The sequence below is a fragment of the Bombina bombina genome, chromosome 2 (genome assembly GCF_027579735.1).
Source record: "Bombina bombina isolate aBomBom1 chromosome 2, aBomBom1.pri, whole genome shotgun sequence".
Classification (NCBI taxonomy): Eukaryota; Metazoa; Chordata; class Amphibia; order Anura; family Bombinatoridae; genus Bombina; species Bombina bombina.
This window is the reverse complement of record NC_069500.1, coordinates 120,094,704-120,118,247: the sequence shown is the minus strand read 5'-3', so window position 1 is coordinate 120,118,247 and position 23,544 is coordinate 120,094,704. Positions and strand designations below refer to the sequence as shown.

At 41.0% G+C, this 23,544-nt stretch overlaps 1 protein-coding gene across 1 annotated transcript in view; it reads left to right on the top strand.

Annotated features, from left to right (window-relative positions):
* Positions 1–22,620, top strand: part of LOC128648520 (succinyl-CoA:3-ketoacid coenzyme A transferase 1, mitochondrial-like) — a 59,802-nt gene extending 37,182 nt beyond the window's left edge. The window contains exons 2-4 of the mRNA XM_053701240.1: positions 12,653–12,733; positions 13,620–13,721; positions 22,382–22,620. Coding sequence (XP_053557215.1) covers positions 12,653–12,733; positions 13,620–13,721; positions 22,382–22,423 — 225 coding nt within the window. The 3' untranslated portion in view covers positions 22,424–22,620. The remainder of the gene's footprint in view (positions 1–12,652; positions 12,734–13,619; positions 13,722–22,381) is intronic.
* The last annotated feature ends 924 nt before the right edge of the window (positions 22,621–23,544 follow it).

Below are 23,544 nucleotides of genomic sequence, written 5' to 3'. Positions count from 1 at the left end.
GGTTTCAAAACTTGGCCCTCCAGAGGTTTTGGAACTACATTTCCCATGATGCTCAGCCAGCATTTTATCTAGCTGAGCATCATGGGAAATGTAGTTCCAAAACCTCTGGAGAGCAAAGTTTTGAAACCCCTGCTCTAAAGAATGGTTTATCCGAATTCCCTTTTGGGACACTACTATTTTTATGGAAATTGGTACTTTATTTTAGGATTCTTTAGAGTTTGAATATAATCTTTAGTAGAGAATATTCACGCCCTGTTTGTTTTTAGCTCAGCTTTATCTGTGGCTGACATTGGTGTTCTTTCAACCTTTTTGTTGTTGAACAGTTAGCATAAGCAGTTTCAGATTCTCAAGTTTATAACTGATTTACTTCTGATCTATTCATTTTTATTATGTTTACTATATCATGATTTCAAATATATTTTATTATCTCTAGCTTGTTGGGATAATTTGTTTGATTTCTATTTCCATTATTTGTGGAGGTTGAGTTTTTTTTTTTTTTTTCCTGCCCTCCTTTTAGTTTAGTCTGGTGATGTAGATCAGTTGGTGAATGTCCTGAGTACAAACACTTGTTCTAGATCTAAGGGTCATAGATTCATATCCCGGCAGGGTTAATACAGCCCTTCGGCCTTTTGAGGTCAATTTATTGTGTACCATTTATTTGGGTAATTTTTTTTTTTTTTATCCAGCTGCTAATTTGGTTAACTTTGAATGCAAGCACTGAAAAAGCGTGTTTTTGTTTACTTCTGGGAGAAAAACGCAATATAATTACTAGTTATTAGACTGCATGAAGGTGCGGATCACAAACCAGTCGTCCTGGTGGGAGGCAGATTAAATTGTTTTTGAACAACTAACGGAAGATTCTTTCTCAGTACACTCTGTGAATTTTTTTTTCAGGAATGATTATACCAGTTCTTTAGCAGGAACAGGGTTTTGGCTTCTATTCTTTGTCCCAAAGAGGTTTATTCAGTCCAATCTTGGATCTGAAGACTTTATATCGTCTTGTAAGAGTCTCAACTTTCAAGTTGGCGACTAAAAAGGACTATTATGCCGTTTGTTCAGCAAGGTCATTTCATGTCCACTCAATTTTACAAGACGTTTATCATATTTTATTTAATTCAGACCACTTTTGGTTTCTGAGATTATCATTTTTTTTAGATAAGCTTTACCAATTTGTCGCTTTTCCATTTGATCTAGCGGCAGTTTTATGAATCTTTTTTCAAAGGTTCTGGGTGCCCTTTTATCTGTAATCGGACAGTTAGGGTATTGTGGTGTCTTCTTGTTTGGATGGTATCTTGGTTTTATCTTAATCTTTTTTTCTTTTATTGGAATCTCATGAATCAACTAATTTTGTTCAAGACATGGTTAGAGGGTATTCTTTTTTTTTAATTTTTTTTTTTTTTTTAGGTTTCTAGATGGATTCTGTGTTCATGACTTTGTCTTGATCGGACAAAAGTCAATTGTAATTGGCATTAGCCTGTCTAGCCAGTCTAGAACATTCCTTTCAGTGGCTATGTGCATGGAAGTTTTAGGTCTCATAACTACAGCATCGGATGTGGTTCCCTTTGCTCATTTTGCATAGGAGACCTCTTTTTTTTTTTTTTTTTTGCTTTTTTTTTTTTTTTGCTTTTGTATACCGAATCAATGGTGCAGGGATTGTCTTCAGATATCACAGTTGATATTCTTAAATCCCAACACTCAACTCTGATTTGGTGATTAACTATCATTTTGTTCAGGGGGCCTCCATTTGTTTGTCCTTCCTGGACTGTTTTCTTAATGGATGCAAGTCTTACAGGTTGGGAAGCTGTTTGAGGGTCTCTGACAGCACAAGGGGTTTGGAAACCTCAAGAGGCGAGGTTTCCAATCGATATTTTAGAATTCCATGCTATTTTCAGAGCTCTTCAGGCTTGGCCTCTTTTAGGAGAGAATTTTCATTTTGCTTTCAAACAGACAATATCACAACTGTGGCATATGTCAATCATCAAATAGGGACTCACAGTTCCTTAGCAATTAAGAAGTATTTTGAATACGTTCATAGGTGGAATTAATCTCCTGTCTAATTTCTACGATTTATATCTCCGGTTTAGACATTTGGGAGGTGGATGATCTCAGCAGTCAGTCTTAACATCCGGGAGAGTGGTATCTCTATACAGATGTGTTTTCTCAATTTCCCAGGTACCTTTTCAGGCCTAGGGATCCTCAGGCAAAAATGGTGGATGCATTAGCAGTGTCTTGGCTTTGCAACCTGGCTACATCTTTCTGCCTCTGTTTTTTTTCTTCTAAGAGTGATCTCAAAGATCATATTGGTACAGTCTCATGTGTTTCTGATAGCATCAGCATGGCCTCACAGGTTTGGTATGTGAATCTTGTTCATCTGTCCAGTTGCCATCCTTGGCTGCTTTTTCTTTTGGCCAGCCCTCTTGTTTCAGGGACCATTTTTCCATCGGGATCTCAAATTACTAATTTGAAGATATGGAAATTGATTAGCGTTTAGTCATAGAGGTTTCTCTGACTCAGTTTTTATCACTATGTTGCAGGCTTATAAGTCTGTTTCAAGGAACATGTATTATCAGGTTTGGAAAACCTATATTTTATGGTGTTCTTGTCATAAATTCTCTTGGCATTCCTTTAGAATTCCTAGGATTTTTCAGTTTCTTCAGGATAATTTGAATAAAGTGGTGTTTCTTTTGGCTATCTCTTCTGCTAGAAGAGTTTCTGATTTATCAGCTTTCTCCTGTGTCTCCTTATCTGATATTTTTTCATCTAGATAAGTGGTTTTGTGGACTTCATTTTCTCCTATGGTTGTACATTTGAACAACATTAGTAGAGAAATTGTTGTTCCTTTTTTGTATCCTAATCCTTAAGAATTCTTTGAGAGTTCTTTGGATGTAAACCTCTGCCATTTCTTTGACATACTGGTTCAAGCTTTTGTTTCTCAAGGCTTATTTGGAAGCAGGGCAGGCTCTGCCTCAGATTTACAGCTCATTCTACTAAGTTTAGTTGCCATTTCTTGGGCTTTTTCCGAATGACGCTTCGTATGATCAAATTTGCGAAGCAGTAATTTGGTTTTCTTTGCATACTTTTATTTTTACCATTTTGTTTTGTGATTCTTCTGAAGCAGTCTTTGGTAGAAAAGTTCTTCAGGCAGCTGTCTCAGTTTGATGCTACTGCTTTTGATTTAATTTTTTTTTTTTTTAAGAAGAATTTAATTTTGTGGATTTAATTTCTCTGTGGAAATAGCTGTTATTTTATCCCTCCCTCTCTAGTGACTCTTCTGTGGACTTCCACATCTTGTTTTTTTTTTCTATCCCATACATCACTAGCTCATGGACTCTTGCCAATTACATGAAAGAAAACATAATTTATGTAAGAACTTACCTGATTTCTTTCATATTGGCAAGAGTCCATGAGGCCCACCCTTTTTATGGTGGTTATGATTTTGTATAAAAGCAGAAATATATTTCCAGTTCCTTTTTGAATGCTTTTTTTTTTTTTCCCTTTTTTTTTTTTATTGAAGTCATAAAACTTATAAACATACACAATCTCTTCAGAGAGATATGGACATAGGCATAAATCTACATAATAGTATGAATGTCAGATAAAGTCCATAATTCACATTCAGCCTACAACGGAAAGAAACATGTGACTAAAAACAAACATCCTATACATTTGCTTTTCTCCAACATAGGTGTGTCCGGTCCACGGCGTCATCCTTACTTGTGGATATTCTCTTTCCCAACAGGAAATGGCAAAGAGCCCAGCAAAGCTGGTCACATGATCCCTCCTAGGCTCCGCCTTCCCCAGTCATTCTCTTTGCCGTTGTACAGGCAACATCTCCACGGAGATGGCTTAGAGTTTTTTAGTGTTTAACTGTAGTTTTTATTATTCAATCAAGAGTTTGTTATTTTAAAATAGTGCTGGTATGTACTATTTACTCTGAAACAGAAAAGAGATGAAGATTTCTGTTTGTAAGAGGAAAATGATTTTAGCAACCGTTACTAAAATCGATGGCTGTTCCACACAGGACTGTTGAGAGGAATTAACTTCAGTTGGGGGAACAGTGAGCAGACTTTTGCTGCTTGAGGTATGACACATTCTAACAAGACGATGTAATGCTGGAAGCTGTCATTTTCCCTATGGGATCCGGTAAGCCATTTTTATTACAGAGTAAATAAGGGCTTCACAAGGGCTTGTTAAGACTGTAGACATTTTCTGGGCTAAATCGATTCATATATAACATATTTAGCCTTGAGGAATCATTTAATATGGGTATTTTTGTAAAATAATATCGGCAGGCACTGTTTTAGACACCTTATTCTCTAGGGGCTTTCCCTAATCATAGGCAGAGCCTCATTTTCGCGCCGGTATTGCGCACTTGTTTTTGAGAAGCATGACATGCAGTCGCATGTGTGAGGAGCTCTGATACATAAAAAAGACTTTCTGAAGGCGTCATTTGGTATCGTATTCCCCTTTGGGCTTGGTTGGGTCTCAGCAAAGCAGATACCAGGGACTGTAAAGGGGTTAAAGATAAAAACGGCTCCGGTTCCGTTATTTTAAGGGTTAAAGCTTCCAAATTTGGTGTGCAGTACTTTTAAGGCTTTAAGACACTGTGGTGAAATTTTGGTGAATTTTGAACAATTCCTTCATACTTTTTCGCAATTGCAGTAATAAAGTGTGTTCAGTTTAAAATTTAAAGTGACAGTAACGGTTTTATTTTAAAACGTTTTTTGTACTTTGTTATCAAGTTTATGCCTGTTTAACATGTCTGAACTACCAGATAGACTGTGTTCTGAATGTGGGGAAGCCAAGGTTCCTTCTCATTTAAATAGATGTGATTTATGTGACACTGAAAATGATGCCCAAGATGATTCCTCAAGTGAGGGGAGTAAGCATGGTACTGCATCATTCCCTCCTTCGTCTACACCAGTCTTGCCCACTCAGGAGGCCCCTAGTACATCTAGCGCGCCAATACTCCTTACTATGCAACAATTAACGGCTGTAATGGATAATTCTATCAAAAACATTTTAGCCAAAATGCCCACTTATCAGCGTAAGCGCGACTGCTCTGTTTTAGATACTGAAGAGCATGAGGACGCTGAGGATAATGGTTCTGATATGCCCCTACACCAGTCTGAGGGGGCCAGGGAGGTTTTGTCTGAGGGAGAAATTTCAGATTCAGGGAAAATTTCTCAACAAGCTGAACCCGATGTGATTACATTTAAATTTAAGTTGGAACATCTCCGCGCTCTGCTTAAGGAGGTGTTATCCACTCTGGATGATTGTGAGAATTTGATCATCCCAGAGAAACTATGTAAAATGGACAAGTTCCTAGAGGTCCCGGGGCCCCCAGAAGCTTTTCCTATACCCAAGCGGGTGGCGGACATTGTAAATAAAGAATGGGAAAGGCCCGGTATACCTTTCGTCCCTCCCCCCATATTTAAAAAATTGTTTCCCATGGTCGACCCCAGAAAGGACTTATGGCAGACAGTCCCCAAGGTCGAGGGGGCGGTTTCTACTTTAAACAAACGCACCACTATACCCATAGAAGATAGTTGTGCTTTCAAAGATCCTATGGATAAAAAATTAGAAGGTTTGCTTAAAAAGATGTTTGTTCAGCAAGGTTACCTTCTACAACCAATTTCATGCATTGTCCCTGTCACTACAGCCGCGTGTTTCTGGTTTGATGAGCTAGAAAAGGCGATCGATAGTGATTCTCCTCCTTATGAAGAGATTATGGACAGAATCCGTGCTCTCAAATTGGCTAATTCTTTCACCCTAGACGCCACTTTGCAATTGGCTAGGTTAGCGGCGAAAAATTCTGGGTTTGCTATTGTGGCGCGCAGAGCGCTTTGGTTGAAATCTTGGTCAGCGGATGCGTCTTCCAAGAACAAATTGCTTAACATTCCTTTCAAGGGGAAAACGCTGTTTGGCCCTGACTTGAAAGAGATTATCTCTGATATCACTGGGGGTAAGGGCCACGCCCTTCCTCAGGATAGGTCTTTCAAGGCCAAAAATAAACCTAATTTTCGTCCCTTTCGTAGAAACGGACCAGCCCCAAGTGCTACGTCCTCTAAGCAAGAGGGTAATTCTTCTCAAGCCAAGCCAGCCTGGAGACCAATGCAAGGCTGGAACAAGGGAAAGCAGGCCAAGAAGCCTGCCACTGCTACCAAGACAGCATGAAATGTTGGCCCCCGATCCGGGACCGGATCTGGTGGGGGGCAGACTTTCTCTCTTCGCTCAGGCTTGGGCAAGAGATGTTCTGGATCCTTGGGCACTAGAAATAGTCTCCCAAGGTTATCTTCTGGAATTCAAGGGGCCTCCCCCAAGGGGGAGGTTCCACAGGTCTCAATTGTCTTCAGACCACATGAAAAGACAGGCATTCTTACATTGTGTAGAAGACCTGTTAAAAATGGGAGTGATTCATCCTGTTCCTTTAGGAGAACAAGGGAGGGGGTTCTACTCCAATCTGTTCGTAGTTCCCAAAAAAGAGGGAACATTCAGACCAATCTTAGATCTCAAGATCCTAAACAAGTTTCTCAAGGTTCCATCGTTCAAAATGGAAACCATTCGAACAATTCTTCCTTCCATCCAGGAAGGTCAATTCATGACCACGGTGGATTTAAAGGATGCGTATCTACATATTCCTATCCACAAGGAACATCATCGGTTCCTAAGGTTCGCATTCGTGGACAAGCATTACCAGTTTGTGGCACTTCCGTTCGGATTAGCCACTGCTCCAAGGATTTTCACAAAGGTACTAGGGTCCCTTCTAGCGGTTCTAAGACCAAGGGGCATTGCAGTAGTACCTTACTTGGACGACATTCTGATTCAAGCGTCGTCCCTTCCTCAAGCAAAGGCTCACACGGACATTGTCCTGGCCTTTCTCAGATCTCACGGGTGGAAAGTGAACGTAGAAAAAAGTTCTCTATCTCCGTCAACAAGGGTTCCCTTCTTGGGAACAATAATAGACTCCTTAGAAATGAGGATTTTTCTGACAGAGGCCAGAAAATCAAAACTTCTAAACTCTTGTCAAATACTTCATTCTGTTCCTCTTCCTTCCATAGCGCAGTGCATGGAAGTAATAGGTTTGATGGTAGCGGCAATGGACATAGTTCCTTTTGCGCGAATTCATCTAAGACCATTACAACTGTGCATGCTCAGTCAGTGGAATGGGGACTATACAGACTTGTCTCCGACGATACAAGTAGATCAGAGGACCAGAGATTCACTCCGTTGGTGGCTGTCCCTGGACAACCTGTCACAGGGGATGAGCTTCCGCAGACCAGAGTGGGTCATTGTCACGACCGACGCCAGTCTGGTGGGCTGGGGGCGCGGTCTGGGGACCCCTGAAAGCTCAGGGTCTTTGGTCTCGGGAAGAATCTCTTCTTCCGATAAATATTCTGGAACTGAGAGCGATATTCAATGCTCTCAGGGCTTGGCCTCAGCTAGCAAAGGCCAAGTTCATACGGTTTCAATAAGACAACATGACGACTGTTGCGTACATCAACCATCAGGGGGGAACAAGGAGTTCCCTGGCGATGGAAGAAGTGACCAAAATCATTCAATGGGCGGAGACTCACTCCTGCCACTTGTCTGCAATCCACATCCCAGGAGTGGAAAATTGGGAAGCGGATTTTCTGAGTCGTCAGACATTTCATCCGGGGGAGTGGGAACTCCATCCGGAAATCTTTGCCCAAATTACTCAATTGTGGGGCATTCCAGACATGGATCTGATGGCCTCTCGTCAGAACTTCAAGGTTCCTTGCTACGGGTCCAGATCCAGGGATCCCAAGGCGACTCTAGTAGATGCACTAGTAGCACCTTGGACCTTCAAACTAGCTTATGTATTCCCGCCGTTTCCTCTCATCCCCAGGCTGGTAGCCAGGATCAATCAGGAGAGGGCATCGGTGATCTTGATAGCTCCTGCGTGGCCACGCAGGACTTGGTATGCAGACCTGGTGAATATGTCATCGGCTCCACCATGGAAGCTACCTTTGAGACGAGACCTTCTTGTTCAAGGTCCGTTCGAACATCCGAATCTGGTCTCACTCCAACTGACTGCTTGGAGATTGAACGCTTGATCTTATCAAAGCGAGGGTTCTCAGATTCTGTCATTGATACTCTTGTTCAGGCCAGAAAGCCTGTAACTAGAAAAATTTACCACAAAATATGGAAAAAATATATCTGTTGGTGTGAATCTAAAGGATTCCCTTGGGACAAGGTAAAAATTCCTAAGATTCTATCCTTTCTTCAAGAAGGTTTGGAGAAAGGATTATCTGCAAGTTCCTTGAAGGGACAGATTTCTGCCTTGTCTGTGTTACTTCACAAAAAGCTGGCAGCTGTGCCAGATGTTCAAGCCTTTGTTCAGGCTCTGGTTAGAATCAAGCCTGTTTACAAACCTTTGACTCCTCCTTGGAGTCTCAATTTAGTTCTTTCAGTTCTTCAGGGGGTTCCGTTTGAACCCTTACATTCCGTTGATATTAAGTTATTATCTTGGAAAGTTTTGTTTTTGGTTGCAATTTCTTCTGCTAGAAGAGTTTCAGAATTATCTGCTCTGCAGTGTTCTCCTCCTTATCTGGTGTTCCATGCAGATAAGGTGGTTTTACGTACTAAACCTGGTTTTCTTCCGAAAGTTGTTTCTAACAAAAACATTAACCAGGAGATAGTCGTGCCTTCTTTGTGTCCGAATCCAGTTTCAAAGAAGGAACGTTTGTTGCACAATTTGGATGTTGTTCGTGCTCTAAAATTCTATTTAGATGCTACAAAGGATTTTAGACAAACATCTTCCTTGTTTGTTGTTTATTCTGGTAAAAGGAGAGGTCAAAAAGCAACTTCTACCTCTCTCTCTTTTTGGATTAAAAGCATCATCAGATTGGCTTATGAGACTGCCGGACGGCAGCCTCCTGAAAGAATCACAGCTCATTCCACTAGGGCTGTGGCTTCCACATGGGCCTTCAAGAACGAGGCTTCTGTTGATCAGATATGTAAGGCAGCGACTTGGTCTTCACTGCACACTTTTACTAAATTTTACAAGTTTGATACTTTTGCTTCTTCTGAGGCTATTTTTGGGAGAAAGGTTTTGCAAGCCGTGGTGCCTTCCATCTAGGTGACCTGATTTGCTCCCTCCCTTCATCCGTGTCCTAAAGCTTTGGTATTGGTTCCCACAAGTAAGGATGACGCCGTGGACCGGACACACCTATGTTGGAGAAAACAGAATTTATGTTTACCTGATAAATTACTTTCTCCAACGGTGTGTCCGGTCCACGGCCACCCTGGTTTTTTAATCAGGTCTGATATTTTATTTTCTTTAACTACAGTCACCACGGTATCATATGGTTTCTCCTATGCAAATATTCCTCCTTTACGTCGGTCGAATGACTGGGGAAGGCGGAGCCTAGGAGGGATCATGTGACCAGCTTTGCTGGGCTCTTTGCCATTTCCTGTTGGGGAAGAGAATATCCACAAGTAAGGATGACGCCGTGGACCGGACACACCGTTGGAGAAAGTAATTTATCAGGTAAACATAAATTCTGTTTTTGACCTTATTTATATCCATAGTATAGTATTTCCTAAACCAGTAGAATATCACTTTGGGTCAAGAATATAAGAAATATAAAATCTGGGAAATAGGACTATCTAAATAAATTGTCATAGAAAATAATTAAGGGTAGGAATATCAATGGCTGCTATATTACATCAAATAAATAATTAAGAGGGATAAGTTCTGAGGAATCCACGTTCCATTGTTTACTCTGTAAACTAAACCTGAGGGGGGATGGAGCCATAATTCTAATAACTGAGCTCATGGAGGAAGGAATATAAGGTCTGATATTTATCACATTATAAGGACATTGTGCTAGGGACTTGGGCCTTCTAATGTCTAAAAGGACTTGCAGAGCTAAGGGAGACCCTCTTAAATTAAATAAGGATCACAGTACACTACAGCTGGTTAGAACACTCAGACTAATAGAGCAAGATAACATGCGTTCTTATCCGGAGGGCACAAGCATATGGCATAGGGTGATGCATAGGTCCCTCAATGCATATGAGACATAATAATACAGTGCTATAGAACATGGAAAGAACTGAAAAACACAGAGCCTAGAAAGAAGCATCTGATAATCTAAAATAGAGGAAAAACAAATCTCCATCTAATTTCTATATTTTGGGTATTGTAGGTTTAAAATATAAGCTGGGCAGCTATAATTCAGTGTAAGGGTTATTATAACAATGTGCACTAAAATAGGTTGGGACCTTAAGAATAAACTGATTAGATTAAAATTATACCCGGTACACTTTTTTCAGTAATGTGCTTGTATAAATACATACAAAACTAGAGTGAAACTATAACAATCGTTATATATAGCCTAGTGTAGGATTAATAGATTTCAGACGAAGCACTAGGTCAGTGTAGACCATACTTTTCTACAGAACTAGAACTTTAGACATATATGTGTAAAGAAACGACATGTAATATAAAATATAAACCGAACAGTATTATAAGAATCATTGTGAAACATGCACAGATATATTTCCCAGCTGCAGTAACCCACAGGACTGCAACACGAGGCACTGTCTAACAGTCATCATCAGCCTACCCCAGACCGCCAGGCTAAGCCGTACCCTGAGAGCTCAAGTTCAGATCCAGCACATAGATGAAAGAGTCTTAGGTAGGAAGACTGCTTTGCCCCGGGACATTTGGTTATTAGTTGCTGGGAGGGTAATAGATTTTGGGGACTACGGGTCGATCCGGGCACACTGTTAATTATGTACCTGATGCTAGTAGGATCTGGGGATCGGTAACGATAGCTGTCGCAATATATACCTGGAGGTCTCCAGGCTGTAGAGCTATCAGTGAGTAAGGTCCAGCTTTGCTGCTTAAGTGAGCGGATGTCTATTTTGCTGCGATCCCATGTGGAAGTACATACCTCTGCTCTTTTTGCCTTCTTTTGTTCCCTCTGGTCTGACCCAGGATCCATTAGCTGTGGGAAGGGTTCTGTGGTGCTGCTTGAGTCCTTAATCGGCTCAGGGACCATCCGTGCCTGCAAAGGGCTAGGTAGGATTCTGCATGTCCCATATATGGCCTCAAGCTGCCTCATATGAGCATCCCATAACTTCGGATTCAATCCAGCCGAACCAGGCATTATTAATGAGTTTAGGGGCTGTGTCTTATTCAGAGACGAGCATAGCGGAGCAGCCACATGGCAGACATAAACACTGTCAGGATCCTTACCTTTCGCTTCTATGTTCTCTACCAGGGCGGGAGGTTTCTCTCTCTCGGCATAATCATATGAACAGGGCTGTATTAGTGCATGTGAAACAGCCACCTCGATCTCTCCAGTATGCACTATCTTCTGCTCTGGGTGAGTGTCCTCTCCACTCTCAGGAAGCTCCGGTAAGGCCACCCTAGAGGTCCGGGTACTATGCATCTGAGGACACTCTAGTAGCTGGATATGTTTATCTCCTGGCTGCTTCACATCAGACTTAGGTTGGATAGTAGTGCCTGCAGTGTCGTACTCTAGCGTTTGGAGCAAGTGTAATTACAGTTCCTCTAGGCGGCCTTCTAAGATCCAGGATGCAGCAGATAGTAGATCATAGTAAGGAGGCGCCATTTTAAGTGTTATGGGCAATATTTAAAACAAAAGCACTTTGTAATACAGGAACAGTATTAACTGAAGCAGCACTTTTCACTGCTAATAACCCAGTGTCTTCTAGATCCTGGGGGGAGACTGTGCGGCAGCCCAAGCAGTCCGGGAAGCAGATTCACAGCACAGGTTCTCTGTCATGCGGTCAGCTCCCCTCGCCGCTTAGCTGTGGAACATAGGAAAGTCTATCTTCGCAAAAAACTCAGACAGCTCTAGGGTGTCTCAGGACACCTCACCTTCAAACTCAGCCTTGTCAAACCAAATTTAAATGACATAGTCTCTAAAAGTCTAGATAGTCAGGAGCTCCTCACAAACATGACCATCCGCAACAGCTGTAGGCTCCGCCCCCTTGAATGCTTTTTACTCCTTTTGTTATCACCCCACTACTTGATTATTCGTTAAAATTAATTGTGGGTGTGGTGGGAGGTGTATTTATAGGCATTTTGAGGTTTAGGAAACTTTGCCCCCTCCTGGTAGGAATGTATATCCCATATATCACTCGCTCATGTACTTACCTGATAAATTAATTTCTTTCATATTGGCAAGTTCTTACATTATTTGTATTTTACAAATTTATTTAAATTTTATTTTTTCTTGCCAAAAAACAATTTAAGTGCATGAGAAAGTGTTACTGTCCAGATACTCATGGACTGCAAATACTACCACTTCCAGGCAAAAAACAGCTTGGTTTGCTATTCAGTATTTAATTTCTTTAGGTCTTCTGCTGATATATATATAGATAGATAGATAGATAGATATAGACGGGGGCAACCCCGAAAACGTTCACATTAATAAAAGATTTTTTACTTGGTTGGGTTACCAACAGGAACACACTATTGGGGAGTTAGCTTGGCTTATGGTTGATAGGATCTAAACATGAATGTTGAGCACATCTGGTTAAAAAGAGGCATGCGTGTACCCTCTAGTCATTAGTTCCATGAATATTGAAATTCTTAAAGAAGCTAACATTGCACCAATAGTGGTCTTGTAATATTTCTTGTCCTTTGCAGGGTGGAGCACACAAAATTTTGGAACAGTGCAACTTGCCTTTAACTGGGAAACAGTGTGTAGATCGTATTATTACAGAGAAGGTAAAGTTGTCTGTCTTAAGTTGTTTAAACGTACAAATGTTAATTTACAAAACCAAAATTGCATGAAGGCTGTAAATTGTAATCACAATACTAATAGAGTCTGTACTAAATCTTAAATCTATACATGTTTGTTATAGCTATCTAATAAGTTTAGATTGAATCTAATACAGTTGTCAGTTCTGATTAACAGGCATTTTATTACCTGGAGTACCAATCAGCATTAGTAATTCATTGGTTAATTGGTGCCTTTTACTATTGCTCATTGGTTTGTAGGTATTTCCTATCCATGTTAAATTATTATCCAGCAGTGCAAAAGTAGTACTGGTATTAAACTTTAAATTGTCTTCCATTCATATTTTTATTTTTCTGGCAATAAAGTTTACATTTACATTGCTTTCATGTGGGCGACGGTAATTGTTAAATTGCATATAGTGCCTTTAATTTCCCAATTCTTTGTCTGCATACACCTGTGTAAAAAAACTAAAACAAGCGTGATCATTGTAATCAAACTTTTATTAAAAAATTACCAAGTCATAATCGCAAACATTTGTCTTAATTATACATATAAATGAATATAATTAAAAAAATATATATATAAGAAAATAAAAGCATTTTAATAATTCACTTTTTTGTTAATTTATAATCTATTGTGAAAATACGGTATATGCAGCAATAACTAAAATATATTTTTTTTTATGTAATTGAGAAATAAACAGGGTTGTAAAAATTTTGTAATGCTGAGTAGTCACAGGTATTCAAAATAGAAAGATTAAGTTACTGCTTTGACACCTAATAAATATTAGAAAAATGTCACACATTCTATGTTTTTACAATAAATGTCTTCAGTCTGGTATTAATCTGGAGTTTTTGTGTGGATATATTGTAGGCTGTCTTCGATGTGGACAAGAAGAATGGGCTAACACTGATTGAAGTAGCTGACGGCCTTTCTGTAGATGACATAACAAAATATACTGGTTGTAGTTTTGCTGTGAGTATCTGACATAAGAATTCTATTGTATAAAAGATAATTTCCTTAATATGGGGAGAGTCCATGGCTTCATTCATTACTTGTGGGAATACAGAACCTGGCCTCCAGGAGGAGTCAGACACCCCAGCCAAAGACTTAAAATCCTCCCCCACTCCCCTCATCCCCCAGTCATTCTTTGCCTTCCATCACAGGAGGATGGCAGAGAAGTTTTGGAAGATTCGGAGTAGTCTCTTATGGAGGGTAGTACTCTTTGGCATGGGACTGGAGTTTTAAGTAGTTTTGTCAGCCTTCTGCGAAACCATCCAGATTTGTATTAACAGCTCTTAAGCAATCAGTGTTGACGAGTTTCACTGCCTGCTTCTATCACTCAAGTCCTTTTCGGGTGCGATGCTACAAGACTGTCAAACTTGAGGTTGTGTGTCTGTTCCACGGCGGTGATTCCGGTAAGATTGTTTCATTTTATACTCATATTGTTAGGGGTAAATTAGATGACCGGATACCAATTATCACCACTATGCATTCTGAATCTCATCTGCAGCAAAACATTGCACTTGACACAAGATCTTGGAGAACAGAGTCAAACCACACAAATGAAGTGTAACACTGTTCTGTTTATTGACCACCTACAATGCAGTTGTATAGGATACATCATAAATGTACATTACACAAAGGGTCTTCATACACACCCCTTATTACAAGTTAGTGTAAGACTTAAACAAAGGATTCAATGTCTGTTAAATTCTTTAAGACTAGAGGCATTCATCCTTGAGAAGAAAACAGGTAATCTAAGAATGCTCTTAATTACATGGTTACCTTAGTAATGAGATAAAGACGTTACTCCCCAAAGAACAGATGTCATATAACAAAATACAGAAAAAACCTAACCGTTCAATATCAGTACAACAGTTCAATGTTAGTTCATAATGGATTCTTAGATACAAGATGGCAGCACTTTGGTTATATAGTCTTACACATATGATAACGCAAGAAGACAGGGTCACAGTGTAACTCCTTTTATCTGTATGGAATAGAGGGTTAATATTTCCGGAAGGGGATTATTGAACAGGGGGGATTGCTGCATAATTTGCTTATGTTTTATGCTGAGAAATGTGTGAGAGGAGGCTCAGGCAGTTGTTGAAACATTCAGGTTTTACTTTCATTTTTGGATAACTGCATGGCCTGTTAGGTTTGGCGCGCTCATTCCAGGAGCAGTGTCGGTTCTGCATGGCACCCCACGTGACCTTGTGTATTCTCATTGATTTCCTCTTTCCTGACCATGTGGTTTACAGGAGACAAAGCGGTTTTTATGTGGAGCCTGGGTCATAGGAGGTGGTGAGTGCCCCAGCCATTGGGGGTATAAAGGTGCCTTATCTTTTTCTATAGTCCATCTGAAAATGCAAGCTATGGAGGACTCAAATACGTTTAAGGGTAATCCCTCTTTACCGAAATCTAATACCTCATTTTATTGTGAAGAGAGTATGGTATACCCGCCTTCTCAATTATGTTCCTCAGGCCTTGATAAAGTACTTAAATCTAAGAAAACCAAGATGTTTAGTACCACTGATACGTCCACCTCTGAGGTGGTCTTCGTCCCGTGAGGTGCATTCCCTGCTGTCTCCTATTACACATGCAGCTTCCCATTGCACTGCTAATCCTTCGGGAGGGGCCCTCTTACCACCAGACTTTACTGGTCAACTACAAACGGCAGTGTCTGTGGCCCTTCAGTGCTTTAACTCGCCCTGCTGAGCGCAAGTGAAAGGTAAAATATTGCTATCCTTCCCAGGGGACATCTACCAACTTGTGGGGTTTATCTGATACAAGATTATCTGCTGATGACGCATCTGAAACTTCAGAGAATGCTCTTTCTGGGTTGGAATCTGCAGCCTCTAAACCTCCAGCTGCGGAGGAACCAGACTTGAGCATTTACACTTTCTGTTAAATAAAGTGTTGGCTACTTTAGAGGTTCCAGAACCTAAATTACCCGAGGAACCTTCTATTCCTAAACTTGATAAGGTTTGAGGACAGTGTGGTGCCACAGACTTTCCCAGTTCCTGTAAAAATGTCAAATTATTATTAAAATTGAATGGGAGAGACTTGAATCTTCTTTCTCCCCTTCTTTTAAGAAATTGATCCCGGTTCCAGACTCTCTGGAGTTGTGGGGTTCCGTCCCTAAGGTGAATGGAGCTATCTCCACACTTGCTAAGCGCACTACTATCCCGCTTGAGGATAGTTCGTCGTTTAAGGAGCCCATGGATAAGAAGCTAGAAACTCTTAAGATGTTTCAGCACACAGGGTATTTGTTTCAACCTGCAGCGCCGGTCGCTGCGGTGGATGGAGCCTCTACCTATTTGTGTGACTGTCAGAAATGATTGAGGTGGAAACTCCTCTTGACAAGATCCAGGAAAGAATTAAGGCCTTGAGGGTAGCTAATTCTTTTATCTGTGATGCCAATATGCAGATCATTCGCCTGAATGCCAAGACATCAGGTTTTTCTGTTCTAGCCCGTAGGGCACTCTGGCTGAAGCCTTGGTCTGTGGACATGACTTCAAAATCTAGATTACTTTCCCTTCCATTTAAGGGGAAGATTCTTTTCGATCCAAGCCTGGACTCCATCATATCCATGGTCACTGGATGCAAAGGTGCCTTTCTACTGCAGGATAAGAATAAACTTAAAGGACATGGTCCTAATTTTTGTCCCTTTCGTTCGGATAAGGCCCAACGCCAGCAGCCCTCCACGAAGCCTGAGCAGTCCAAGTGAACTTGGTAACCGTCTCAATCTTGGAATAAGTACAAGAAGCCCGCCGAAACAATCAGTATGAAGGGGCGGCCTCCGATCCATTGTTGAATCGTGTTGTGGGCAGACTATCTTTTTGTGGAGGCTTGGCTTGGGGACATTCAAGACAGAACAGATTTCTTTGGACAACCGTTCGAGAGAATTGCTCTCTTGGTGGCTCTGTCCAGGTCACCTGTCCTAAGGGACATCTTTCTTGAGACTATCCGGGGAGATTGTGACTACTGACACAAGTCTATCAGGATGGGGAGCTCTTTGGGGTGCCAGGAAGGCACAGTGCCTGTGAACTCAAGAGGAATCTCTTCCTGATCAAAATTTAGGAACTTTGAGCATTTTTTTCAATGCTCTGAAGGCTTGTCCTCTTCTGGGTTTGTCCCAGTTTATCAGATTTCAATCAGACAACATAACCTCGGTGGCTTACATCAACCATCGGGGGGGGGGGCGGCAAGGAGCTCCCTAGCAATGAGGGAAGAATCTCGGATTCTATAATGGGTGGAGGCCCACAATTGCTTGCTGTCAAGGATCCACATTCTGGGTGTGGACAACTGGGAAGCGGATTTAGCAGACAATCGTTTCATCCAGGGAATGGTCTTTCATCCAGGGAATGGTCTTTCCATCCTGAGGTGTTGCCGAGATTTGCAACAGATGGGACGCTGGAGATAGGTCTCATGGCGTCCTGACTCAATACCAAGCTTCTCCCTCATGTAGTGGCCCGCATCAAGCAGGAGCAAGCTTTGGCTATTCTAATTGCTCCATCGTGGCTGCGAAGGATGTGGTATTCATCTCCTCCATGGAGGTTACCTTGTCGCAGGGATCTGCTGGAACAGGGTCCTTTTGTTCATCAAAATCTAGATTCTGAGGCTGACTGCGTGGAAATTTAACGCTTAGTCCTAGCCAAGAGATGTTTTTCTGAGTTACTGATACTCATTCAAGCTAGAAAGCCGGTCACCCGCCTCATATATCATAAGGTGTGGAGGACCTACTTATTCTGGTTTGAAGTGCATGGATCCCCCTGGCATAAGGTCAAGGTGTCCAGGATTCTTTCTTTCCTTCAAGATGGTTTGGAGAAGGGACTCTCTGCTAGTTCCTTAAAGGGACAGATTTCGGCTCTGTTTATTGTACAAGAGGCTCACTGAGCAGTCTTTTTTGTTCAGGCTCTGGCTAGAATCAGGTCTGTGTTTAGACATACCGCTCCTCCCTGGAGCTTAAAATCTAGTTAAAGGTACAGTCAACACTAAAAATAAACTAGCTTGAATGCATTACTTACAACACGATTAGTGCAAACATCCTTATTCACATCCTATAATGCAGACAATCGATTTTTTTTTTTTTTTTTTTTTTTTAAAAACTGCCGTACTAAGCAAAAAACGATCATAAACTCCTATGTTGACGTCACTCTCAGGCTGATTCCAACTGCAAATGACAGGAGTGTCGGCCACAACGACTCCTGAGCGTTCACACCCAATTGCGCATGCGTGAATCGTATGTTACTTCAGTATCTGCCTCTTTATACCCGGAACAGTGTAAAGGTTCCCTATTCAGCGACGGACCAGCACTGTCTGGATAAATATAGTATTCAGGCATGACAGTATGCACTTCCTCCTACCTGCCATTGGGTTTCTACACCGCCGCTCGCCACTAAAGTAATCGCCCTCTTTAGGTTTCCTTCCTCCCAACAGGATGTTACAGCTGCTTTCCCCTGAGCTCAGGGCAGAGCCATACACCATAAACATTTTTAATAACTGTTTCACAGCAGTGAGTGTCTCTCTCTAGTTTACGTCTGGGTTTTTTTCAGACTTGTGTATGTGACTACGTCACCCGGGGGCGCAGTAGGGAAACGGTGTATGGCTCTGCCCTGAGCTCAGGGGAAAGCAGCTGTAACATCCTGTTGGGAGGAAGGAAACCTAAAGAGGGCGATTACTTTAGTGGCGAGCGGAGGTGTAGAAACCCAATGGTAGGTAGGAGGTGGTGCATACTGTCATGCCTGAATACTATATTTATCCAGACAGCTGATACAGGAAGAACTTTCCATAAGCTATCCTTTCTATAAGGAATTATTTCAGAAAATCACTTCTGAGTCTGCTACTTTTCAATAAAAATAATTCCCCGGTTCACATAGTAACACAAAACTGCACAAAGGAAAACGAGCAGCGTGGGACTGGTGCAACACTAAAATACATCCCCGCCTCTTCCTGCAGAAAAAAAAAACGGACACTATGCGCATGCGTCAGTTGTTAGAACCTTTGGCGGGCACTACAGAGCTTCAAACTAGCTGTGGGGAAGAAGATGAGAGGAGGAGTTATGGAGCCATGTTTTTTTGCCCAAACGGCTCAGAACGGCAGTTGTTTTTGTTTACAAAATCGGTTCAGTATGGATTATAGGATGTGAATAAGGATGTTTGCACTAATCGTGTTGTAAGTAATGCATTCAAGCTAGTTTATTTTTAGTGTTGACTGTCCCTTTAAATTTTTGCAGAGGGCTCCGTTTATTATTATTATCAGGTATTTGTAGAGCGCCAACAGATTCCGCAGCGCTGTAAACAGTCGGTGTACAGGATAGCTTTTGTAGGGGTCAAGTGGGTAGAGGGCCCTGCCTAGAGTATCACTGTTGTAGTCGGCTCTTATGAAGCGATCTGTAAACAGCTGGGCCCATAGGCTTACAATCTCCGTTTGAGCCTATGCATTTGGTTGACATTAAATTACTGTCGTGGAAGGTCCTTTTTCTACTGGCTATTGCTTTGGCATGCAGAGTCTGAGATGGCGGCCTTGCAATTTGAGCCTCCTTACCTGGTTTTTCATGCTAAGGCTGTTCTTCGTACTGGGTTTGGGTTTCTCCCTAAGGTTGTGTCTGATCGAAACATCAATCAGGAGATTGTCGTTCCTTGTGTCCCAATCCTTCTTTTTAAAGGAACGATTACTTCATAATGTGGATGTTGTTAGGGCTTTGAAATTCTATATTTAGGCTACGAAGGAATTTAAACGGACTTCGTCCTTGTTTGTTTATTCTGGGAAGCGTAAAGGGCAGAAGGCTTCTTCCACTTCCCTATCCTTTTGGTGGATAGCATTATTTGCTTGGCATATGAATCAGCGGGACATAAGCCTCCTCAGAGAATGAGGCCTCTGCAGCAGATTTGTAAGGCGGCTACCTGGTTCTCGCATACCTTTTCAAAAATGTTAACAAATTTGACGTTTTTGCTTCGGCTGAAGCAGCTTTTGGGAGAAAAGTTTTGCAGGCTGTGGTATCCTCAGATTAGGGTCCACCTGTCTTTTTACCCTCCTGTTTTCATTGTGTCCTCAAGAATGAATAAAGCCATGGACTCTCCTCATATTAAGAAGGAAAGCATAAATTATGCTTACCAGTTAATTTCCTTTCCTTCTATATGAGGAGAGCCCACGGCCCCCGTCACTTTTTCTCTGTTGGGCGGACCAAAATTTTTGTTTTTCTGGCACCTTTTATACCATGATATTTCTCCTCCTGTTCCTTTTTCCCTCGGAAGAATGACTGGGGGATGAGGGGAGTGGGGGAGGTATTTAAGCCTTTGGCTGGGGGTGTCTTTGCCTCCTCCTGGTGGCCAGGTTCTGTGTTCCCACAAGTAATGAATGAAGCCGTGGACTCGCCTCATACAGAAGGAAAGGTAATTATCTGGTATGTTGTGATTTTTTTTTTTTTTTTACAATTACCAGAAAGCCATAATGGAAATAAAGTGTTGTGTATGATTTAAAACAAACTGGATTAAACAGTGATTTATGATACAAAAGCTGAATCTGGATTTACACTATAACACAAAAATATCTAGCCCTCGATAAAAAAATGTCAAATCTGCCTCTGGCATTTGTCTCTTCAACAAATGCTAAATGCCCAACCTTATTACACAAGCCCTGTTTTAACCATTAGATCTGGTTACATTTTGCCTCAGTTACCTAAAAGTTCTATTTTGTTACAACAGACTTTTTGCAACATATCATGTTTAGTAAAACTTATTTTTAGAGCTCTTCTAAAAATTCCCTTAAAGGGATAGGAAAGTCAAAATTAAACTTGCATGATTCGGATAGAGCATGTAATTTTAAGACACATTTTAAAGTTTACTTCTATTTTCAAATGTGCTTCGTCCTTTTGGTATCCATTTTTGAAAAAAGAATATGCACATTGCCTACACTAGTGGGGGATAGCTACTGATTGGTTCCTGCACTTGTCTCTTGTGAATTGTATGTTCTATCCAAATCATGAGATAATTTTCTTTTACTTTCCCTTTAAGTGCCCATTGTACTTTTTTTTTTATTTTTTTTATTTATTTTTATTTTTTTTTAAATATTATAGCTGTTCAAAGGAGAACTATTTACACTTTATTTGACTTTAATTTCTCAGTTGCGTACAATTCCAAGGTATTAGGACTTGTGGATATGACTTCTCAATTCTAATCCTGCTACATGTGTGTCCCTAATTGCAACAATGCATTTTATACTGATGACGCCAGTTATCTAACAGGTGGGGGGGTATGTAACATGCCCTTTTGCTGGGCTTAAAGTCCCACATTGGAGCAACAAGAATTGCCAGTGCCAAGCATTAATTGAACCTTGGCAAAGGGATTAAATAAACAGTTAGCAAGGGTCAGTAATGCAAAACAAATGCCCAAAAGATTTAATGCATGCTATTTTTGCATTAGAATCTCCCTTTAAAGTTTCTCATAAAAACATGGACAGGTAACTGCTATTGTTTGCAGGAATACAGCTAGGTATGGAGCATGTTCAGCACAGTGCTGACAATGGTTTATATATAATTATTTTAGCACTCTATAAAACATTTCTGTGCACCATTATACCCCCACCCTTCAATACTTCAGCTTGCTTTCCAGCGAATGAGAGGGCTGATTGTCTGCTAATGTAATAGTGGTGACCGTTCCATTTCACAAATCCTGTGATCTGTATAATTTTGCATTGTGTCCCCTCTCTAGTGACCGCAAGCATAAGTCATTTTCTAGTCAAATAGAAGTGACAGTTCTCTCATCCCTTCTCCTGGTAACATAATGGTTCCTCTAGGCTAACTGTATTCAGTGCTGCACTAAACATTGATGGAACCAGTGTTGAGGTAGTTGAAGGAATGCCACAGGGCCATGCAAGTTTTGCAGTGTTGCTTGCTCGTGTGGAGGATAATGTGATTTCTGAAAAATAGTGTTTTTGTTTTTTGGGCAGGGGTGTTTTTTAATGTGTGTATTTAATTATTTTTATGTACAACTTTTGTAAATGATTAATATCATTTAGACCACCTTAGTCATATTAATTATATTGATAATTAACTTTTTTTTTTTAATTGATGGTTATCTACAAGAAAACGTAAAAACTAAATACCTTAGGACATGGAACTGAAAAGTACAAAGTGTTAAGATTTGTCCTTGCAAGTTTCTTGGAACTCTAAACAGAATTAGTATTTGACTAGTAAAACTGGCAACTGATTGGCGCTTAACTTGTAGTATGTTTAAAGAAGTGAATTGTAGTTGCATTAAAACATGAGGAGTCAAAACTGGCTCCTTGAAAGGGATAAGAAACCCCAAAATACCTAGGTAGGCATCTGGAGCTCTACATGACAGGAAATCTGCTGCCATCTAGTGCTCTTGCAAATGGATAACATTTTTTCTAAACTGCTGCCATATAGTGTTTCAGAAATGTGCCGGCTCCTAAGCATACGTTCCTGCTTTTCATCAAAACATACCAAGAGAACAAAGAGCATGCAATTTTAAACAACTTTCTAATTTACTTCTATTATAAAATTCTATCTAAATCATGAAATCCGTTTTGGGTTTCATATCCCTTGATTAAATGGTTTTATATACATTGGTGAAGGCTATGATACAATATATGCTTTTATGTTTCAGGTTTCACCAAACCTCACAAAGATGAGACAAATTGGCGACTAAAATTTGTTGTTACAAATCCACCTGGACTTCAATGAAGAACAGTTACTGGCTTATATGGTTTCAGAAGATCAGGACAATCTACAGTAGAGCACTTAATCATATATATATATATTTTTCTTTAAAGAATACAGCTGTTACATAAACTTTCTCATAGAAATGTTGATACACTTTGTGGCCAATAAATGCTATCTTTAAAATTTTCTGTGTAGATTGTATATTACCCAATCCCACTTTAACCCCATGTTCTGACTTATTTTTATTCTCTTGGGGGGGGGGGGGGTGTTGCTTAACACCACTATTTGAAAGAGAAGGGGATAGCGGAGATTGAGGGGTTTGTAGATACATGGGGGAGCTGGATGAGGAAAGGTGATTCACTCTATTCAAAGCTTGGGAGTGCCACCTACTAGGCCATCAACCATCTCTGGCCTGTAGTGCAGGGGACTGACTAAAACAGCTTATAATTGTCAATCCCCCTGGTGTGACAATAACGGCTTGGACAAGATTGAACTGGTTTAAAGTAACAATAACAACAAAACATGTAGAGCGAATTGTGATGTTTCCAGTTTTGGCAATTTTGTAAAAATATCCTGTAGGGCTATGACAGCTGCCACTTCTCTGGGGAGGCTCTCCACAAGATTTTGTGTTGTCTGGAAATTTGTGCCCTTCAGCTAAAAAAGCATTCATGCGGATGGATGAGAAGATTTTTGGCTTGCAGTTCATTGGGGTTGAGGTCAGGGCTCTGCAGGCCACTCTAGTTCTTCCACAACAAACTTGTCAATGCCGCGCCGGCTGTTGCTAGGGACGTGGCGCCTGCTGTCTGCTCGTTGCCCAGGGGGAAGTCGGCTCCTCTCTGCGTGCGGCGGTGACGTCATCGCAGCACGCTTCCTCCTTCAGAAGCCGGTCTGGATCTCCTGTGGCGCGAATCCTGAGCCTATGTAAGTAACTTCAGTCCCACCTATCACTGACCAATTATAGGTGTTACTTACTGTTCTCCTGGGTGTTATTGATTCATATGCTGGATTGTTATTTTGTTGCTGACCCCTGCTTGTCTGACCACTCTGCCTTTTTAACACTTAACTGCCTTACTATTGCCAAACCCTGCCTGCCTGACCATCCTAGTG